At 46.2% G+C, this 16,049-nt stretch overlaps 1 protein-coding gene across 3 annotated transcripts in view; it reads right to left on the reverse strand.

Annotated features, from left to right (window-relative positions):
* The window catches only part of LOC119969027 (cytochrome b-245 heavy chain), a 66,905-nt gene that overhangs the window by 49,185 nt on the left and 1,671 nt on the right, over positions 1–16,049 (reverse strand). For all 3 annotated transcript variants that reach the window (XR_005461283.1, XM_038802154.1, XM_038802155.1), the window contains exons 2-4: positions 8,038–8,133; positions 7,844–7,954; positions 348–432 (exon numbers count right to left, since the gene is read on the reverse strand). Coding sequence is in view for 2 of the 3 variants with exons in the window: in XM_038802154.1 (XP_038658082.1) it covers positions 348–432; positions 7,844–7,954; positions 8,038–8,133 (292 nt within the window). In the remaining variant the exon portion in view is untranslated. The remainder of the gene's footprint in view (positions 1–347; positions 433–7,843; positions 7,955–8,037; positions 8,134–16,049) is intronic.

Consider the following 16,049-nt stretch of genomic DNA (forward strand, 5'->3'; position numbering starts at 1 on the left):
CGCAGGAGTGTGGTGACTAGGGCTATTCACAGTAACATCATTGCAGTGTTAATATAAGCCTACTTGTGACAATAATAAAGATTAGTATTATTATTACTTCCACAAAGCTATGTTAATTTCCATGGAGGGGATGTTTTGAAGTCTTTTTTGTGGCGAAGAATTTGATTAGTGCCTTCCAAAACTGATTGATTGATTAAATCCAGTTTTCTGATTATAAACACGTGTTTTGCTTTTGATCTAAAGAAAAACATTTAAGTATTGCAGCTGGCTTTGTCTGATTTCTTGACTTGAATTCAGGAAGAAATAAAACGCACTACAATGGTGTAAGAGAACTCTCCATAATTTACCTGTGTGCAGGGCAATCATATAAGCTACCAGCTTATGGAAGGAAAGGTTCCTGTCCAATTGTCTTCTGAGAGTTCTTCTGCAGCACTTTAAATTAAAACAGATGTTACAATAAAAGACGGTGACAGGTGGTTGTTTAAACTGATTGCACTGCTGATATCAGCAACACCTGGAACAATGTACAAGCTAAAATAAATCACATCAAAAATTGTGTCCCAGTTTTTTCCAGTGATCTTTGTTGAGCGTCCTGTCATGTTGTTAATAATTGCTGGTGTCTCACTCTGAATGTAATGACAATGAGATCTGACAAAACAGTCAAGGAGCTGGAGTCCACTTTCAATCTTTGCAGTGAAGCTTTAATCACATCAGGAACACAGCAAAACCCCAGCAACACACCGGGATTCCTGTGCCGTTATTGTATTTTGCTCCAGTTGTCAAAACAATGGCTTGGATTTTGTGGTCAACAGTGATCGTATAGCAGTAGCCTTTTACTGCATGTACACTTGTCTACTGAGTCTCTGTAGGTGTTTTTTGCCCTGGAATTTGTGTAACTCGGGAGCCATTCTAACGCGGGTACCTCTGCAAGGGATCTGCTAATGATCGTGCCATTTACAAAGCAGTGCTGTGAAAGGATTGAGCCTGGGTTTCCTCAGCTGTATGTGACATGACTCAGACAATGTGACCCAGGGAAAGTATGTTTAACATTTTTTATTAATTTAGAGCAGCCAATTATTTTTTTCAAAAGTAGCAATTTTCTAAAAACAAAATGTACTTCCCACTTGAATCGGCAAATCTAACTTTTTTTGGTGAGTTTATTGCATGTCTGTAGGTAAAGCAACTTCAGGCCATTCCCTATATTTCAATACTGAATCTCTTCCTGCGATACTGGTACAGAGCAGCGTGTGGGTAAGCAGGGTGACTTGGAGAGCAACATTCTGACTAATTGTGTTTAACTGTGCCAATGTGTTACCCAAAGTTGCTGTCTGATTTTTACTTCAATAATGATCTCATTTTTATTTCTGCCACAATATCCAGAAGTTGTGATGTTAACCCCACTCACTCAGCACCAACACTGTGAGCAAGGGTTTCAAATGGCAGACAGATGGTATGGGCAGCACGGTAGCATTGTGGATAGCACAATGGCTTCACAGCTCCAGGGTCCCAGGTTCGATTCTGGCTTGGGTCACTGTCTGTGCGGAGTCTGCACATCCTCCCCGTGTGTGCGTGGGTTTCCTCCGGGTACTCCAGTTTCCTCCCACAGTCCAAAGATGTGCAGGTTAGGTGGATTGGCCATGATAAATTGCCCTTAGTGTCCAAAATTGCCCTTAGTGTTGGGTGGGGTTACTGGATTGTGGGGATAGGGTGGAGGTGTTGACCTTGGGTAGGGTGCTCTTTCCAAGAGCCGGTGCAGACTCTCCCATGCTGCTGCCACCTGAAATTTTAATCCTTTGAAAAATTAATTCACAGGATGTGGACATCGCTGGCTAGGCCCAAATTTGTTGTCCTTTGCTAATTGCTCTTGAGAAGGTGGTGATGAACTGCCTCTTGAGCCACTGCAGTCAACTTGGTGAATTCCCCCACAGGGCATTCCAGGGTTTTGACCCAGCGACAGCAAAGGAACGACAGTATAGTTCTAAGTCAGCATGGTATGTGGATGGAAACTTGCACATGGTGGTGTTTCCGTGCCTCTGCTGCTCTTACTCTTCTAGGTGCTGTTGAGGGAGCCTTGGTGAGTTTATTGGGTTAAGCAGTGATCTGCTGGCTGTAAATCTGGCAACTATTTTTATTTAAAAAGGCATATGGATTTCAACTTGTACCACCATCCTATTAGCTAAAAGAAGCCTGTCCCATTATCTCTACTCTCTCATCTTTTTGGTGTATGCATCTCTAGAGGTGAAATATTCTCATGTTTGAAAGTTGTGGTGAACATATTACTGCTACCATTCACCATTGTATTGCATTACATTGTGTTGTATTATGTTGGTGCCTAGTGGGCTCTGCGTATGGCTCCGCCCCCTCGGGAGTGGTATATAGATCTGCAGCCTGTAGGCGGCACTCAGTACAGAGCAGTCGCAGGCAGGCACAGATTTAGCTTATTAAAACCACTGTTCACTTCTACTCATTGTCTCGTGTGAATTGATGGTCGCATCAATTTAATCAGCTAAGATATCGCTTCTGGAAGCCGCCCTCAAACCTGATCGACTGGAACAAGACCCACAGGCAGCTGAAACCAAAGGAATCTTTTTGCACTGGCTCCGCTGCTTTGAGGCTGACCTCGCCGCCTCCTCCTCGCCCACCGTCACCGAGGCACAGAAGCTGAGCCTCCTCCACGCTCGGATGAGTCACCGAATCTCCGTATTTATCGAGGAAGCGACCACATACGCAGACGCAGTCGTGATCCTGAAAAGACATTACGTGAAGCCGATGAATGAAGTGTTCATGCGGCATCTCCTCACCACTCGTCGTCAACGCCCTGGGGAATCGCTGGAGTAATACCTACGCGACCTGAGGGTACTCGCTCGAAACTGCAATTACAAGGATGTCACGGCCTCGCAGCATATGGAACTCGCCATCCGGGACACCTATGTGGCTGGAGTCCGGTCCAACTATGTCAGACAGCGTCTGCTCGAAAAGGGCGCCTTCGACCTAGAAGATACGGTAAAACTATCCACCTCATTAGAGGTCGCATTCCAGAGCCTAAATGCTTTCCCCTCCGACCACGCGATTCCCTTGTGGTCACCCAACCCGAGGGTGCCCCAGGCCTGTGCCGCGTGGCTGCCCGCCCAACCCGGGGGGCCGCCCTGCTTTTTCTGCAGTCAGAGCCAGCACCCCAGGCAGCGTTGCTCGGCTCGGACCCCGATCTGCATCGACTGCGGCAAGAAAGGACACTTTGTTTAAGTCTGCTTGGCCCGACTCAAAGCTCCTAAATCGCAGGCCCGAATCACAGACTCACAGGCCCGCTGACCCCGCAGGGTGCCCGTGTGCCTGCCAGTACCGCCCCCCTTCTGACGCATCATCTGCATCATGCTATCCGTGGGGGCCACCATCTTTAACCCTACCCGACACGTGCGACTCACGGGGGCCGCCGTCTTGGCCGCCATCTTCAACGCCGCCCGAAATGTGCGACCGACGGGGGCCGCCATCTTGGCCGCCATCTTCAATGCCGCCTGACACATGCGACTGACGGGGGCCACCATCTTGGGACCACCCGCTACCTCCGACTACGCCGGCTACCCACAGCTCGGCGCTGTCGCCCTCGACCAGTCACAACCCAAGCACCTCAAGAACCCGACGATGACCGTCCGGGTCAATGTGCACGAAACGCCCTGTCTGTTTGACTCTGGGAGCACGGAGAGCTTCATACATCCAGACACTATAAGGCACTGTTCTCTCCAGATTTCCCCCATATCCCAAACAATCCCCCTTGCTTCCGGATCACATTCAGTGCAGATCCGGGGGTACTGTGACGCGAACCTCGCGATACAGGGCGCCGGGTACACCAATTTTAAACTCTATGTCCACCCCCACCTCTGTGCTCCTCTCCTGTTAAGATTGGACTTCCAGTGCAACCTCAGGAGCCTGACCCTGAAGTTCGGCGGGCCCCTACCCCTCTCACTGTATGTAGCCTCGCAACCCTTAAGGTCACCCCTCCCTTACTCTTTGCGAACTTCACCGCCGACTGTAAACTTGTCGCCACCAGGAGCAGGCGGTACAGTGCCCAGGACAGGACTTTTATCAAGTCGGAGGTCCAGCGTCCCTTGAGGGAGGGGATCATCGAGGCCAGTAATAGCCCCTGGAGAGCCCAAGTGGTGGTCATCAGGACCGGGGAAAAGAACCGGATGGTTGTAGACTACAGCCAAACCATAAATTGGTTCACGCAACTCGATGCGTACCCCCTTCCCCGGATAGCGGACATGATGAATCAGATTGCACACTGCCAGGATCTGAAGTCCACATACCACCAGCTCCCAATCCACCCGGAAGACCGCCACAACACTGCCTTTGAGGCAAACTGCCGCCTCTTCCACTTCCTCAGGGTCCCCTTCGGCGTCACCAAAGGGGTCTCAGTCTTCCAAAGAACGATGGACCGAATGGTGGACCAATACGGGCTGTGGGCCACGTTGGATAACGTCACCATCTGTGGCCATGATCAGCAGAACCACGACGCTAACGTTCAGTGGTTCCTCCAAACCGCCCAAGCCCTCAATCTCACCTTCAACAAGGAGAAATGCGTTTTCCGCACAACCTGGCTAGCCATCCTCAGCTATGTAATGGAAAATGGAGTCCTCGGGCCCGACCCCGACCGCCTGCCACCGAATCTCTGCAACCAATGCGCCAAGGCCCTGAAAAGATGCCTCGGGTTCTTTTCATACTATGCACAGTGGGTCCACAACTATGCGGACAAAGCCCGCCCACTTATCAAAGCCACCATCTTCCCCCTGATGGCTGAGGCCCGCCTGGCCTTCAGCCGCATCAAGGCAGATATTACCAAGGGCGCGATGTACACGGTGGATGAGTCCATCCCCTTCCAGGTGGAGAGAGACGCATCAGATGTTGCCCTGGCCGCTACCCTTAACCAGGCAGGCAGGACCGTGGCCTTTTTTTCCCGCACACTCAATGCCTCTGAGATTCGACACTCCTCGGTCGAAAAAGAAGCTTAAGCCATTGTGGAAGCTGTGTGGCATTGGAGGCACTACCTGGCTGGTAGGAGGTTCACCCTCGTCACCAACCAACGGTCGGTAGCCTTTATGTTCAACAACACACAGCGGGGCAAAATCAAGAATGATAAAATCTTGAGGTGGAGAATTGAACTCTCCACCTATAATTACTATATTGTGTATCGTTCGGGGAAGCTCAATGAGCCCCCAGATGCCCTGTCCCACGGCACATGCGCCAGCGCGCAAGGTGACCGTCTCCGGGCCATCCACAATGACCTTTGTCACCCGGGGTCACCCGGCTTCTCGACTTCATCAAGGCCCGCAACCTGCCCTACTCCACCGAGGAGATCAGGGCCATGACCAGGGACTGCCAAATCTGCGCGGAGTGCAAGCCGCACGTCTATCGGCCAGACAAGGCCCACCTGGTGAAGGCATCCCGCCCCTTTGAACGCCTCATCGTCGATTTCAAAGGGCCCCTCCCCTCCACTGACCGCAAATGATATTTTCTTAACGTCGTTGACGAGTACTCCCGTTTCCCCTTTGTCATCCCATGCCCCAACATGGCTGCGGCCACTGTCATTAAGGCCCTACACAGCATCTTCACCCTATTCGGTTTCCCCACTTACGTCCACAGTGACCGGGGCTCCTCTTTTATGAGCGATGAGCTGCGTCAGTACCTGTTCAGTAAGGGCATTGCCTCGAGCAGGACTACCAGCTACAACCCCTGGGGAAACGGACAGGTGGAGAGGGAGAACGCGACGGTATCGAAGGCCGTCCTTCTGGCCTTACGGTCTAGAAGTCTCCCAGTTTCCCACTGGCAGGAGGTCCTCCCCGACGCTCTCCACTCAATTACGTAATTCCTCTGCACAGACATGAACGAGACCCCTCACAACCGTCTATTTGTCTTCCCCAGGAAATCCACCTTTGGGGGTCTTGTTTCCATCCTGGCTGACAACCCCGGGCCTGTCCTCCTCCGAAAGCACGTGAGGAGCCATAAGTCTGACCCCTTGGTCGAGAGGGTCCAGCTCCTTCACGTGGCGCACCACGACGGCCGACAAGATACAGTCTCCCTCCGGGATCTGGCATCCGCTGGTTCCCCTGCGACCATCACCTACCCCCACACCCTACTCCGAACACCGCTCCCGCCCCTACATGGCCTACACCCCCCCTCCCCCCCATTGCCGACCTACAGTGATGAAGCTCCAGACAACACGCTCCCGGAGTCAACGAGCCCAACACCTGTACCCGCAGCGACGAGTTCAACACCTGTGCCCGCAGCGAAGCCAGAGCTCAGACGATCGCAGTGAACGATCAAGGCGCCAGACAGACTCGATCTGTGAGCCCACTTCACCCCCGTTGGACTTCAATTTTTAAGAGGGGGTGAATGTGGTGAACGTATTACTGCTACCATTCACCATTGTATTGCATTACATTGTATTGTATTATGTTGATGCCCCTGTGGGCTCCGCCTGTGGTTCCGCCCCCTCGGGGGTGGTATATAAACCTGCGGCCTGTAGGCGGCACTCAGTACAGAGCAGTCGCAGGCAGGCACAGATCTAGCTGATTAAAACCACTGTTCACTTCTACTCATCGTCTCGTGTGAATTGATGGTCGCATCAAAGGCGTCTTGAAAAATATGCTTCTAGCTCTCCCAGCATGTTCGTGAATAAATTTAAAACATTGCAGCACAGAAACAAGCCACCTCAGTAAGTCTGCATTTGTGTTTCCCTCTGGCCTAATCCCCCTCTTCATTTCGCCCTAAATTCCGTTTAATATCCAACAATTTCAGGCAACTACTTAATTTTTTATTAAAACAACTTCAGTTTTTAACTTCAAGTTTTAACCTCCCACTAAACCTCTCCTTTAAAAGTCTGGTCAGTTGGGTGAGATACTGGAGCACATATGGAATCATTCTTCGGCATCAGTCAGTGTCTTCAATGGATGAGAAAAAGGAGATAAAATATTTTTGTCTTGAGATATTGTTTGCCGATAACTAATAGGTGCATGGGAATACCACCAGCTGCAAGTAAGCCTCCAAGCCACACATCATCCTGACTTGGAAATATATTGCCGTTATTTTAATGTTGCTGGGTCAAAATCCTGGAACTCCCTCACTACTAGCACTGTGGGTGCACCTACATCATACGAACTATAACGGTTCAATTAAGGCAGCTCATCACCACCTTCTCAAGGGCAATTAGGGATGGGCAATAAATGTTGGCCTTATAGGGTGCTCACATCCTGTGAATGAATAAATAAAAAGCTCAAATATTATAACTAGAAATAATCCAGATCAACAGCATGGTGATGCAACTTTGTGCTGTGCCTTGACTGGTCATGTAGAACCTTAACTGTGATTTCCAGTTGAATGATATAACAAGCACTGAAACTGAAAACCAGGTGTAAAGTCCTATGGAGCATCTATCAGTCTATCCAGGGCAGCACGGTGGCACAGTGGGTAGAACTACGGCCTCACGGTGCCGAGGTCCCAGGTTCGATCCTGGCTGTGGGTAACTGTCCGTGTGGAGTTTGCACATTCTCTCTGTGTTTGCGTGGGTTTCCTCCCCACAACCCAAAAGCTGTGCAAGCTAGGTGGATTGGCCACGCTAAATTGCCCCTTAATTGGGAAAAAAAATGAATTGGGTACTCTAAATTTAAAAAAAAAAATTCTATCAGCCTATCCCACTGGCTGCACCAAAATGAACATGGGGGGAGCATGGAAAACTCGTCACCTGCCCGCTTTCTCAACTGAGATGTTGCAAGTAACTGAAAGTCAGAGGGGTGGGGTTTAAAAATATTAAAAAGAGATAAATATGTACATATATTTATTTAACGCTTACCCCACATGATCCTCTCATGAATGACAACAGGTTTCGGCACACTGGCAGCAGGATCAACATGCAGTTGAAGTTTAAGCATGCAGCAGGCGCTCGGGCCCATGCCAGAGCAGACTACATTAAATTAAAAGAAAACACATGAGCAATCGTGCTTGTGCAGGAAAGGAATTCTGGTGTTGGAAGGGATGTCAACTTACTCCAACAAGCTCCCGTGTGTAATAAAACTTCTCTCCATCCTCATACACGAAAAAGAAATGTACAAAGAGAAATGCATTTATTCCAAGCCACACCAGCTGCAAAAAGAGAGAAATGAACACAATAAGGAATCATGTGACATAGGACTGAGGAAACAAATATTCTCAAGCCTTTGTAGCTTAACTTCAATTTCTCTATTTCGATTGAAGTCTTCCCTATTTCGTTGATATTATGGGCTTTGCTCCGCTGGAAGAATCACATCTAAAATCTTGTATAAACCACCCTGCTCCCTGCATTGTCACTGGTGCAGACCTTTATCAATACCAACATTGTCTTTATGGTGCAGAGAGCAAACATTTAGGCAAAGAGGATTGGACGCCTTGTTCAGCTTTCCCACTGGTTAAATTAATGGAGGAAAAATCACTTGGGCCGTGTTACACTCTCGTGAAAGCCTCCGAACTCAATTTTCCTCAGAGCACTTGTTCCAGGCAATAATACATGCTGGTCTGACAGAGCAAAACTTACCTCATTGCGAAAGCCTAGCCCATTCTGCCCTCTCCAAACCAAATTGATTGCTTCCCAGAATCTTGGAACTGTGGGTTTTACCACGTCCCTTCCACTTCCCCAACAGTCTTTCCTGCCTCATGCACTCTCCAGGTGTGGCCACACCAGCCACTGTTTTGCTTGATTTAGCTGGTCCTATCTCCGCTTCCTTTTACCTGTGGTGCATGCTTAGGGTTTATCCTAGATTTCCTAATTTCATAAAAAGTACTGAAGCACCTTAAACTGTTGGACTAAAAATGACACCTGGGTTATGAGAAAAACAATTTCGGGCTTTTCTAATTTAAAAAAAAAACCCATGATGCTGAACACTAATCAGCACCAAGACAAAAGTAATAGGGTATAGAGTAATTAAAGGTGAAACAAAATAACTTTAACAAACAATTGAGAAAGCTCTTGTCATGTGCAGGCTTAAGGTGAGTGATTTTATGCTCTGATTTTGGCACTGTGAACAATGTTTTCTTTTAACCACCCAGAATGTGTAAAAACAAAACACAAAAGCGACCCCAATGTAATAACTACTCAAACTTACCAAATAAAATATTAGTAATCTGACTGGTCTTTATTCCTGGATCAAATGTGAGCAATATTTCCTATTCACAGCTGATTAAGGCATGTTGTGATCTTGATATTCTAAGGGCAATTTTAGTAACACAAGAGGAGGTGGTCATTCAGCCCCAGGAGCCTCTTTAGCCATTCAGTGGCTGACAGGCATCTGAACTCCATCTTGGTTCCATTACCCCTTGTGCTTCTGCCTACCACAAATCTTTCAATTTCAATTTTGAAATTTCCAGTTTTCCTCGCTGCAAGAGTTTCAGATTTCCACCACCCTTTCCGGACATCATTCCTGAAAAACCTAGCTCAAATTTTCATGTCATATTTTCTTGCTTTGCTTTCCTGTGAGATGGAATAGTTTCTCGCTATCTATCCTATCAATGCCCTTGATTACCCTAAGCAGGCCAATCAGACCATCCTTTAACCTTCTATACATTTGTCTATGCAACTTGTCCTCATATTGAATCTTTTCAAAACATATTCAACACTTTAGGCAGCTTTCACACTCAGTCATATTTCCCATGAACCAAACCGTGACCTTATTTACAAGTCTATTATGTCAACAATATATCCTTTTATCACTGGAGTGGGAGCAATACCACCATACACTTCTGATCCCTCCAACGATTTGGATACCCCATGCTGACAAATCATATAGTACAGGATGAAAATTATGCTTACTTAGAAGTAAGACAAATATAAGCAAGAAGAAAATCAGTAGGTTCGCCCAAAGTACAATTCTTTTTCAGTATCTTTGCACTGCACACCCATGATGAATAGTAGTAATGGGATTGAACTACATCAGTCATAATATATATTTATAACATAACGGCAAGGCAGGAAAAATCATTGAAGAATTTTAATTGCTAGCCTGGATTATATGGCAGCCAGCACTTTTATCTTCTAGAAAGTATATAGATAAAAAAGGTAGCTTCAAACATTCAAACCTAATATTTAGGTTAGCTATAGCAAAGGACAAGGAGCAATTTGAGTAAAATTTCTCAATTGGAAGAGGACCAATTTCAGTGGAGTGAAAACAGATGTGGTCCAGGTAACCTTGAATAAATGGTGAGCAGGGAAAGCTTTCATTGAAACAATGGGCTGCCTTTAGAGAGGAGGTGACCTGGCCTCAGTTGAGGTTCATAAGGGTAGTGCAAGCAAAGCCAGAACTATATGGTGAACGAGGCAGAGAGTATGAAACAGAAAAAGGGTACACATGACAGATGTCAGGTTAATTATACAAATAAGAACCAGGCTGAACTTGGAAAGTTAGAGGAAGTGAGAAAGAAAATAAGATTGGCAAAGAGAGAGAATAAGAAAAGTCAGGTGGGTAAAAGAGGAGATGGTTGAGGGACTGAATGCATTAAAAATTGATAAAGAATAGATTTAAAAAAGACTGACTGTACATAAAGGTATTAAGTCACTCGGACCGAATGGGATGCATCCAAGGGGATTAAGGGAGGAAATTGCGGAGGCCCTACTAGCCATAGCCTTCTAATCTTCCTTTGATACACGAGTGGTGCCAGAGGAATGGAGAATTGCAAATATTACAACCTTGTTCAAAAAAGTTTGCAAAGATAAATTCAGCGACTACATGTCAGTCAGTTTAAACACGGTGGTCAGAAATTATAATCCAGAACAAAATTAACAGTTACATTGGTAAGTGTGACTTGATTAAGGAAAGCCAGCATGAATTTATTAAAGGCAAACCATGGCCAGAATTCGCTGGCCGTTGTGACTCTCTGTTCACATTGGCATCACAGCCCGGCCCATGGGTTTCCAAGCGGCATGGGGTGGCTTCAATCCGAAATCCGATCGGCAAGCGGTGGGAACAGAGAATTCTGGCCCCAGTAAACGCTGTGCTGCCAAGAAACACATGGCTGAGGCCTGGAGAATCTCGCCCCATGTATAACTAACTTGATTGGGTGATAGAGAGGGATGATGAGGACCACGCAAATATGCCCGTATATGGATATCCAATAGGTACTTGATAAAGTGCTACATGTTGGTTTGCCAGTAAAGATGATGCCTATGGAGTGAAAGGGACAGCGGCAGCATGGACATCAAGTTGCTGGAGTGAAAGAAACCAGAGAGAAGTGGTGAATAGTTGTTTTCGTATTGGAGGAAAGTATACAATGGGGTTCCCCAAGGTCCTCAGGGAACCATTACATTTCTTAAATTAATGGTCTTGGGTGTACAAGCCACAATTTAAAAACGTTCAGATAACATAATACTTGGAAGTATTGTGGACTGTGTGGAATATAACAGATTCGCAGAGAGAGTCTTAGGACGGCTGATGGAATTGGCAGACAAGTGATAAATTAAATTTAATGCAGCAAAATATAAAGTGATATATTTTGGTAGGAAGGACGAGGAGAGGCAATGAGTGAAAAGGTACAATTCTGAAGGTGGTGTAGGAATAGAAAGACCTGCGGGTAAATATGTGCAAATTGTTCAAAGTGGCAGGGCAGGCTGAGAAAGTGGTTAAAAAGCCAAACAGGATCCTGAGCTTTATATACAGAGGCATAGGAGTACAAAAACACGGAAGTTCTGAAATTTAAGCTGCTTAGGAATATTTCATACAATTCTGTGCACACTTTAGGAAGGATGTGAAGGTTTAGAAAGGGAGCAGTAAAGATTTAAGGTGGGATTTTCCACCGGCCTGTGGTGTGTTTTGTGACTGCGGAAATGTCCCACCGTTGGCCGGTGGTGGGATTTTTTGGTCCTGCTGCCGATAATGGGTTTCCTGTTTGCACTTCCACCACCGGGGAACCCATGGTGGCGGGAGTGGGGGGTCCAAAATCCATTCTCAAAATTGTTAATTGAATCTTGTTCTTCAGTTCAGCTCTCATTAGGGTTTTTGCAAGTTAAATTTTGTTTAAAAAAAGAAGGAACTAAATGTTGAAGATGAGGGTCTCACTGAGTTTGGGGGAATGAATGTCATAATATGGGTTTATCATGCTGCTGTGGTGGTATGTCATTGATGAAATCTTGAGGCTTGTGAGTTTAAACATAAACACCTTTATTGGTAAGCTATAACTATTTACAGTTCCAAGTATGGTCTTGCATGGTGTTGCTCCCACCATGCAGGCTGGCTGTTTACAGAGTGTTAGAACATAGAACATAGGCTTCAAATGAAGTTACTGTGAAAAGCCCCTAGTCACCACATTCTGGCGCCTGTTCGGGGAGGCTGTTACGGGAATCGAACCGTGCTGCTGGCTTGCTTTGGTCTGCTTTCAAAGCCAGCGATTAGCCCTGTGAGCTAAACAGCCCCAAAATGAAAATCGTCTTATTGTCACGAGTAGGCTTCAATGAAGTTACTGTGAAAAGCCCTTAGTCACCACATTCCCGCACCTGTCCGGGGAGGCTGGTACGGGAATTGAACCGTGCTGCTGGCCTGCCTTGGTCTGCTTTCAATCTAGACTGTTCTCTTACTGTGTGATCATACACATCGCACTGTGGGGTCTGCCACTCTTCAGGGCCACGTTAACCTTTGTTCTGCCAAGAATCTTACATTGATGCAGGCAGACACATATCACAAAGAGTAGAGTGTTAATGTCCATCGACCACAGTGATACTACATAGTGAAGTGGTACAACTGTTCTTGCACTGTGTGGGCAGAAAACGCAGCATTTTTCGCTTTTCTTGCTTTGCCCAAGAGTGTTTCTGGGACAGATTCAATCTTGGCATTCAAAAGGAAATTGGATAAGCATCTGAAGGGAAACAATATTCCAGCGTTGCAGGGAAAGAATGTGACGAGCTGAACTGTTTTTGACAATCTGCCATGGATGTGACAAGCTTTCTTCTGCACTGTAACCATTCGATGTTCGTATTCTGATCAATTTCAAAGACACAATGATATTAGCAGCATTTTATGTCAATGGGCAGCGCAGAGAATCTTCTGACATCATAGGGGTAATTATCATCCCCAATAAACAGTGACTTTGGGGCTGGTGAGATGTTAAAATGTAAACATTTCAAACATGAACCAAACCCAGTTTGAACCTGCCCACCTCCGGTTTTAATGGAAGTGAAATGGGGAAAGCATCCAACCCAGGAGGCTTCCAGGAGGCAGGACAATCACTGTAATATTTTAATGCGCATTAAAGTCCAGATTCCTCTTATACACTTGATCCCTTGGATCAAGGAACCTAGCTAATCTTGGGTGGTGGCCTTTTCATAGAATCTTAGAATCCGTAAAGTGGTGATCTTTCAGGAATCACTGGAGGCAGGGAGAGTCCCAGAGAACTGAAAAGTGGCTAATGTAACACCGCTGTTTAAGAAGGGAGGGAGGCAGAATATGGGAAATTATAGGCCGGTTAGCTTGACTTTGGTTATTGGTAGGATTTTAGAGTCCATTATTAAAGATGAGACCGCGGAGTACTTGGAAGTGCATGATAAAATAGGACTGAGTCAGCACGGCTTCGTCAAGGGGAGGTAATGTCTGACAAATCTGTTACAGTGCTTTGAGGAGGTAACAAAGAAGTTAGACAAAGGAGAACCAGTGGACATGATTTATTTAGATTTCAAGACGGCCTTACACAAGGTGCCACATATGAGAGACTATTAAATGAGTTAAGAGGAAATATCCTGGCATGGATAGAAGATTGGCTGACTGGCAGGTGTCAGAGTGGGGATAAAGGGGTCATTTTCAGGATTACAGCCAGTGACTAGTGGTGTGCCTCAGGGGTCGGTGCTGGGACCACAATTTTTCACAATATACATTAATGATATGGAAGAAGGAACTGAAGGCACTGTTGCTAAGTTTGCAGATGAGACGAAGATCTGTAAAGGGACAGGTAGCATTGAGGCAGTGGGGGGCTGCAGAAATAGCAGATAGAATACTATGTGGAAAAGTGTGAGGGTATGCACTTTGGAAGGAGGAATGGAGGCATAGACAATTTTCTAAATGAGGAAATGCTTAGGAAATCAGAAGCACAGAGGGACTTGGGAGTTCTTGTTCAATATTTTCTTAAAATTAATGTGCAGGTTCAGTCGGCAGTTAGGAAGACAAATGCAATGTTAGCATTCATGTCGGGAGGGCTAGAATGCAAGACCAGGGGTGTACTTCTGAGGCTGTAAAAGGCTTTCATCAGGCACCATTTGGAGTATTGCGAACAGTTTTGGTCCCTGTATCTAAGGAAGGATGTCGTGGCCTTGGAAAAGGTCCAGAGGAGATCCCTGGAATGAAGAGCTTGTCGTATGAGGAATGGTTGAGGACTCCGGGTCTGTACTCGTTGGAGTTCAGAAGGATGAGGGGGGATCTTATTGAAACTTACAGGATACTGTGAGGCCTGGATTGAGTGGCTGTGGAGAGGATTTTTCCACTTTGGGAAAAACTAGAACCAGAGAACACAATCTCAGACTAAAGGGACAATACTTTACAACATGGATGAGGAGGGTTTTCTTCAGCCAAAGGGTGGTGAATCTGTGGAACTCTTTGCTGCAGAAGGCTGTGGAGGCCAAATCACTGAATGTCTTTAAGACAGAGATAGATAGGTTCGTGATTAATAAGGGAATCAGGGGTTATGGGAGAATGGGGATGAGAAAAATATCAGTGATGATTGAATGGCAGAGCAGACCCGATGGGCCGATTGGCCTAATTCTGCTCCTATGTTTTATTGTCTATGGTCTTACCCAATCAGGATTGGACATTCTTCCCCCTATTGGAGGACCAACCTCCCTCCCTCCCCCTCCACCCTGGTACAGACCCTTTCAGGTTTCAACACCTTCATGATTGAACGTTCTCTCCACCCACCTAGGGTCATGATTCAGGCCTACCTGATCCTGCAGGTCTGCTGTGGAATCCTCCCTGCCCGACTGGAAGTCAAGCCTGTCAATGACGGTTCTGTCTGATGCTGTGGTGTTCCCCATGACCATGCTGACCTGGATTTCCAGGTTTCATGTCTGAATCTCCAATCCCTCGCTTACCAAACCTGCCCCAGTAAATATCCAGCCCATAATGGCTCAGTTTTAAACCAAACTGAAACACATGCCTGCCACAAAGCATTCAATTGAGCAGATAGCAGAGAAACCAATTCTAACTCAACCCATTGAGATGGAAAAATTATGAAAAATGAGACAATTTCACAATGTTCAAATAAACTGAGCCAGGACATTTTAACATAAATCATTGGTTAAAATCTCTGAGGTTCTGCATTCATGAGCTTTGCCATAAAACAAAAATTATTGGAAAATTACAGCTCTTTTTGGAAAATATTTCCAATCATTGCCTACTTGCAACAACAGATGAAAGGACCAAAGTACCATTTCAACAGGACATGCATCAGATCACCCGTTCACATGAAAAACTCAAAGATTACAACATAAATAGTGATGGCCGTATAAGTCAGTCATGCAGACCGAACATTAAGTGAAACTACATTTTGATTTGTGGCCACCAGCCAGGACCACCCTGATACAATCTGTTACACAAGAACTATGGCTAGGATCAAATGCTAAAATGGCGGCTGCAGATGATAATTAGTAAGTGCTAAAATTAAAGATAGCCACCAAAGGTTGTGATTTTATCTTCCTATTCAGAATATCAATAACTACTGTGCCATCACTGGGATATGTTACAGGAATTGAAGGGAGCTGGCTTGGCTATGAGACTTCTCCTTTTATTCCAGTGTAGCAGAGAGCAGCAGTATCATTATGGGATATCTAGATGCCCACACCCTCTGGCTAAGAAAACAGTTGTGACCAGGAAAGACTCAGATGGGTGTCTTCAGCAGTTGCTAAAGAGGATTGTGTTTGCTTCCTATTTTGTGCCTCCAGACGCATCATGTTACAAAGGGGTGTTGGGAGGGTGGGGGGGGGGGGGGGGGGGGGGGGGGGGGTTTGAGTGATGTCAACACTAAAGTGTAAAAGACTAACAGTATTTTGCAAAAAGACT

The sequence above is a fragment of the Scyliorhinus canicula genome, chromosome 7, assembly GCF_902713615.1.
Source record: "Scyliorhinus canicula chromosome 7, sScyCan1.1, whole genome shotgun sequence".
Lineage (NCBI taxonomy): Eukaryota > Metazoa > Chordata > Chondrichthyes > Carcharhiniformes > Scyliorhinidae > Scyliorhinus > Scyliorhinus canicula.